Raw genomic sequence first — 7,148 nt, forward strand, 5'->3', positions numbered from 1 at the left:
TAGGACAGAGAACGCTCTGAAGGCTGGTCTGGTCATCCGTTATCATTAAAAATGGCTGACTCCTAACAGTATGTACAAAAATATAAAATGTAAGTAAAAAATACAAATTTTCCTTTTAAAGAACTTTTAAGAAAAAAAGCAGGGCCTCGGAAGTTTTGGTTTTCTCCTCCCCAGTTGCAAATTCTCTTTGTGGTTTTGGCGGGGAGGTGAAGAGCGTGTCACCTGCGGGCGGCGCTGCCCGTGGCTGGCGGGCGGGCGGCCTCTCTACTCCAAGGTGACCACGGTTAGATCCTGAGACGGGAAGTGGAGGGCGAATAGGTCACGGTGGCCTTTTTTCAATAACTTTTCCTTCTTTGCTGTCTAGTCATCCTCATCGGTCTTCTGCTTCTTGGTATCAACATCATCATCCTCATCATCTTCAGCTGCCCGCTTGCCCGTAGCTGCCTCCGCCTCCTCATCTTCATCTCCATCCTCTTCCTCCCCATCACTTTCTTCCTCCTCCTCCTCTTCCTCCCCACCTTCTCCTTCTTCATCTACCTCATTGTCAGCCTCCTGTTCTGCCTCCTCCACGACTTCCTTCTTTTCCTTCAAATCCTGGGTGGTGATCTCGGAGCTGGGGTCCACAGCCGCGTCTGACATGGTGGGGCGCCGGTGAGCCGGTGCCGCGGGCGAAAGAGTTCGAAGACTCGGGCGAAAAGGCTGAAAAGGCTGCCGGAGTCCGTGGCCAGAGAGACGGAGGGAAGGCAGGCGGCCGAGGTGTCTGCGGAGAGACGGAGCCCAGGAACAATGCGAAGATGGCTTTTAGGGGCAGCCTGTCTATATTCTTTTTTAAAATTTTTTTAAATGCAAGAGTGGGAGCAAAGTGAGTGAGCGAATTGGCCTATTGGCCTGCCAGGGCCTCCAGCCACTGTAATCAAACTCCAGATGTGTACACTACCTAGTGCACATGTGCGACCTTGTGCACACGTGTTACCTTGCATCTGGCTTATGTGGGGCCTGGAGAGTGGATCATGGGTCCTTAGGCTTCGCAGGCAAATGCCTGAACTGCTAAGCTATTTCTCTAGCGCACATATATTCTTAAATTTTTATTTAAAATTTATTTCTTTGTGTGAGAGACAGAGTGAAAGAAATGGAGAGTGGGAGAGTATGGATGTACCAGGGCCTCTTGCCACTGCAAACGAACTGGAAATGCCACTTGGTGAATCTGGCTTTGCATCACGGGTCTTGGAGAATTGAACCTGGGCTAGTAGGCTTTATAAGCAAGTGCCTTTAACTGCTGAGCCATCTCTCCAGCCCCACATATATTCTAGTATTTTTTACTTCTTTTTTTAAACTTTTTTGAGGTAGGGTCTCAGTCTAGCTGAGGCTGTCCTGGAATTCTGGGATTCACTATATAGTCTTAGGCTGACCTTGAACTCACAGTGGTCCTCCAACCTCAACCTCCCAAGTGTTGGGATTTAAGGCATGCACCACCATGCTCAGTCCTCACATACATTCTTGAACAAATGTGTAGAATTCTTACTAATCCATTAGTAAAATAAAGCCTTTCCCAAATGAAAGCACTACATTTATTCCAGCTTTCTATGTATTCACTCATTTATTCAGCAAATGTTAAAATATGCAATCATTTTATGAATACAAAAGTAGCCATACAGAAATAAAAATGTAAAACATACATGGTTATCATGTTCAATGAGATTGCATGCAAGAAAGGGGTTGACATTTTTTTTTGTTTGGTTTTTCCAGGTAGGGTCTTGCTATAGCCCAGGCTAGCCTGGAATTCACCATGTAGTCTCAGGCTGACCTGGAACTCAAGGCAATCTTCTTCCCTCTGCCTCCTAAGTATTGGGATTAAAGTTGTGTGCCCAACTGAGATGAAATTTTTGAGGGGAAAAAACTAAAATGATAAAGCCAGGTGTGGTGACCCATGCCTTTAATCCCAACTTGAGAGGCAGAGGTAGGAGGATCACCATGAGTTCGAGGCCAGCCTAAGAATACGTAGTGAATTCCAGGTCAGCCTGGGCCAGAGCGAGACCCTCCCTCAAAAAAGAAATAACTAAAATGGTCAGGGAAAGCTTCTTAGAGTCAGTGGCACTGGAACTGAGCATTGGAAGTTGGCAGATTCCAGAATATGCTAGGGAGAGATCAAAGATACAGCAAAATACTCAAAGGTACTAATGGAGAGATAAAGATACTATTAATTATGAACTGTTGAGAAAAATGCAAAATTAATATCCTGTCTCTGTAAGTCTTTCAGTTGCCTGAAGGTGGCAAGCTGGGTTTATTTGAGAAACTTCAGCATCAACATTATTTGAAAGGAAATGAAACATTACTATTTCTCTGAAAAAACAAACTCTCATTGTCAGTTAGATCATAAAAACAAAATTTAAAAAAACATTGAAACGTAAGCATGCACATAAATTTTACACATATTTCTTACTAATTATCTTAAGGCACATGGAGTTTTATATTACAACTGCTTTTCATTCTTATATTTTAATTTTTATTGTCTATTTATTTCTTGGTTGTGATACAATTTCATCACAGAAAAAAGGACTTATTTATACTTGTAAGTTTTGCTATTACAGTCCATGATAAGCACTGTGAAAAGTCAGGAAGTGGTCAAGTTTATTAAGGTATAATTTCCAATAAGTATGTTAACATATGGTTTTATCACTTTTGGCAAGTACATATGGTTGTGTGACCACTGCTATATAATAGGACTTCATTACTTGATGTTTATATTTGAGACAGAGTTTCACTAAGTAGCCCTGGCTGGCCTGGAACTCAGCATATAACCCAGGCTGGCCTCAAAATTGCAATGATCCTCTTGTCTTCACCTCCTGAGGGTTATGATTCCACATGTGATGTTTCCACATCCATCATCTGGCTTCATCACTTTAACACATTCCTTTGTCTCTCTTCACCATCAAATCATTCCTTCACCTGATAAGCACTTATTTGCTTTTTGTCTGTAGTTTTTCTCTCCCACAAGTCATGTGGATGGAATCATATGGTGTTATACCTTTTGTGGTCTGATTTCTTTTTTCTTTCTTTTTTTTTTTGAGGTAGGGTTTCACTCTAGCCCAGGCTGACCTGGAATTCACTATGTAGTCTCAGGATGGCCTCGAACTTTCAGCGATCCTCCTACCTCAGCCTCCCAAGTGCTGGGATTAAAGGCATGTGCCTACCACGCCCAGCTCTAGGGGTCTGGCTTCTTTCACACAGCATAATTGCTTTAAGATTCACCTGTCTTGTCATGAATATCAATAGTTTCATCCTTTTTATTTAGTAATATGCCATTGTATGGATGTAGGACAATTTGTTAGTTTATTAGTTGTGAAACACTGATATTATTTGTAGCTTTGGGTGGTGATACAAGATACATGAAGGCATTATAAACCTACAAGTATAAATTTTTCTTAGTAAAAATCTGTTTTAATTTCTCTTAAATAATATTTGAAGGGAATTAGTAGATCAAATGACAAATGTTTATTTATATTTTATTTTTAATTTTTTTATTTATTTGCAAGCAGAGAGAGAATGAGAGAGAACAGGCAATGGGCACACCAGGGCCTCTAGCCACTGCAAATGAACTCCAGACATATGCACCACTTTGTGCATCTGGCTTTATGTGAGTGCCTGGAAACTGAACCCAGGCCATCAGGTTTTGCAGGCAAGCACCCTTAACTGCTGAACCATCTCTCCAGCCCTTGTTTTATTTTTTGAGTGAGGGTCTCACTCTAGCCCAGGCTGACCTCAAACTCATGGTGATCCTCCTACCTCAGCCTCCTGAGCGCTGGATTATTTTGAGACAGGGTCTTATGTAGCTCAAACTGGCCTCAAAATTACTATGTAGAAGCTGAGCATGGTGGCACACGCCTTTAAACCCTGCACTTAGGAGGTAAGAGGATCACCGTAAGTTCGAGGCCACCCTGGCACTACATATTGAATTCCAAGTTAGCCTGGGCTAGAGTGAGGCCCTACCTGGAAAAACCAGAAAAATAAAAAATAAATAAAATTGCTATGTAGAGCCCAGTGAGATGGCGAATGCCTTTAATCCCAGCACTTGGGAGGCAGAGGTAAAAGGATTACTGTAAATTCAAGGCCAGCCTGAGACTATATAATGAATTCCAGGTCAGGCTGGACTAGAGAGAGAGAGTGAGACCCTACCTTGAAAAAAAAAACAAACAACAAACAAATAAAATAAAGATCCTAAGCCGGGTGTGGTGGCTCATGCCTTTAATCCCAGCACTTGGGAGGGAGAGGTAGGAGGATCGCCATGAGTTCAAGGCCATCCTGAGACTACATAGTGAATTCCAGGTCAGCCTGAACTAGAGTGAGACCCTGCCTCAAAAAATAAAAAAATAAAAAAAAAAAAGATCCTACCTAGAAACGAAACAAAACAAAATTGCTATGTAGCAGAGAATGACCTTAAACTACTGATCCTCCTGCTTCAACCACCCAAGTGTTTGGATTTCAGGTATTACATCATGACTTTCAATAAATGTATATTTATAAGAAACTACCAAATGTTTTCCCCAGTACCCATGTAAAGCCACATGCACAAAGTGGCACATGCATCTAGCAGCAAGAGCCCTGGAATGCCCATTCATTCTCTCTATCTTTCCTTACAAATAAGTAAATCAAATATGTTTTTAAAATATGAATCAAGTGGAGGAATAAGCCATCATGAAAGAGATCAGGAACCCCACCAAGTAGGAAAAGTGTGCCATTACACACTAGGAAGGATTGGAAAATCTGAGACTATTAAATGAGTTTAAAATTATTATTTTGTTCTAGCTTTTGTTTTTGAGGTAGGGTCTCACTATAACCCAGGCTGACCTGGAATTCACTATGTAGTTTCAGGCTGGCCTTGAACTCACAAAGATCTCCTACTCTGCCTCCCAAGTACTGGAATTAAAGGCATGCACCACCATGCCCAGCTGACTTTTAATTTATTAAAAATATTTTTAAAATAAAAGTAAACACAGGACAAGAGAATATTGAGCCAGACGTGGTGGTGCATGCCTTTAATCTCAGCACTCAGGGAAGCAGAGGTAGGAGGATCCTTGTGAGTTCAGGGCTAGCCTTAAGACTACATAGTGAATTCCAGGTCAGCCTGGGCTAGAGTGAGACTCTACTTTGGAAAACCAAAATAAATAAATAAATGTGGTATATACTTGTAATCCAAATCCTTGGGAGGTAAATGCATGAGGACCAGGAGTTCAAGGCCAGCCTGAGCTGCATAGTGAATTTGAGGCTAATCTGCACTACATGAAACCTGTTTCAAAAGCAAAAGTGAGGGCAAATATAAAAATAGATTGGCAGTACTGATAAAGGGCATAAACTTGAAAATTAAGTTCTTGGGAGCTGGAGAGATGACTCAGCAATTAAGGCATTTTTATTTATTTTATTTTTTGGTTTTTCGAGGTAGGGTTTCACTCTGGCCAACGCTGACTTGGAATTAACTATGTAGTCTCAGGGTGGCCTCAAACTCATGGTGATACTCCTACCTCTGCCTCCCGAGGGCTGGGATTAAAGGCGTGCACCACCACGTCCCGCAATTAAGGCATTTATTTGCCTACAAAGGCTCTCAGATTCAATTCCTCAGTACCCATGTAAGCCAGATGAACATGGTGACGCATGTGTCTGGAGTTTGTTTGCAGTGGCTGGGGACCAAAAAAAAGTCGTATTGTTTCAGACAAAATTAAGTTCTTGTTCATTTTATCATTGTGAAAAATATATTTGATAATCATGAATATCATAGAAGATGGAAATCATCTAAGGGAAATGGATAAAATAAATAATAAATGAGCATATATGCAATAACTATAAATAAAGCTATATCTCAGAATTATGTAAGCCTGTAAGAAAATCACATATACTTGCTGATATTTTACTTTTTTTTTTTAATTTAAGAGCGACAGACACAGAGAGAAAGACAGGTAGAGGGAGAGAGAGAGAATGGGCGTGCCAGAGCTACCAAACTCTGCAAACGAACTCCAGACGCGTGCGCCCCCTTGTGCATCTGGCTAACGTGGGACCTGGGGAACCGGGCCTCGAACCGGGGTCCTTAGGCTTCACAGGCAAGCGCTTAACCGCTAAGCCATCTCTCCAGCCCTGATATTTTACTTTTAAAAATATTTTTAGCTGGGTGTGGTGGCACACGCCTTTAACCCCAGCACACGGGAGGCAGAGGTAGGAGGATCGAGGATTGCTGTGAGTTCAAGGCCACCCTGAGACTACATAGTGAGTTCCAGGTCAGCCTGGACTAGAGTGAGACCCTACCTCAAAAAAACAAAAAAAAAAATTTTTTTTTAAAAAATTTATTTGTAGGCAGAGAGAAAGAGAGGCAGAAACAGAAAGAGATAAAGAGAATATGGGCACACAAGGGCCTCTTGCCACTGCAGACAAACTCCAGATGCATGCACCATTTTGTGCATCTGGCTTTACATGGGTACTGTAGAATCAAACACAGGCTGTCAGGCTTTGCAAGCAAGTGTCTTTAATCCCTAAATCATCTCTCCAGCACCAGCCTGCTAATATTTTATCTCTATCATAAACCCTTACGTAGGAGGTGCTGAGAAGTTGGCTCCCTGGATGAACATTGGACTTCAGATTCCAAGCACCCATGTCAATGCTGGGTGGGCCCATACTGGTGAGGTAGGGATAAAGGATCCTTAGGTAAACTGACTGGCTAATCTAACAAAACTAGCAAGTCCTGGGTTCAAGTGAGAGACTATGTCTTAATAAATAAGGTAGCGAGCAATAAAGGAAGATGCCTGACATCAACCTCTGCCTCCCACACCCCTGTGCACACATGTGCATGCTGAGAGGATCAAATTTGGTCCAGTTTACAGCTAGGCCTCAGTTTCAGTTCCTGGAGAAGCAGGCAAGACTTCTGGGAAAAACCAGGAGCAAAGGGTATGCCCAAGATGGTGGGCTCCAGGGGCTGAATCAGTTCCTGGAGACATGTCCAAACATACCCAGACATGTCCCTTTCACGCCTTTCACAACCCTTTGGCGCCTTCTGCCCCAACCAATCAGAGATGTACAACTGTAGCTGCTGCTTGCCTAGCCAATCATTTAAAAAGATTTCCTAACCTGCCTGGAATTCCCCTAGTTGTGCTTAAAAGGAGCCTGCA

General features: G+C 42.4%; 1 protein-coding gene across 1 annotated transcript; it reads right to left on the reverse strand.

Moving 5' to 3' along the window:
* Nucleotides 1–352: 352 nt before the first annotated feature.
* Nucleotides 353–640, reverse strand: LOC123463582 (prothymosin alpha-like). Its single transcript, XM_045159738.1, has one exon. It carries the CDS (start codon nt 637–639, stop codon nt 361–363), a length of 279 nt encoding a protein of 92 aa, XP_045015673.1. The 5' UTR covers nt 640; the 3' UTR covers nt 353–360.
* Between the last annotated feature and the right edge of the window lie 6,508 nt (nt 641–7,148).

This window comes from Jaculus jaculus, chromosome 9 (genome assembly GCF_020740685.1).
Source record: "Jaculus jaculus isolate mJacJac1 chromosome 9, mJacJac1.mat.Y.cur, whole genome shotgun sequence".
NCBI lineage: Eukaryota > Metazoa > Chordata > Mammalia > Rodentia > Dipodidae > Jaculus > Jaculus jaculus.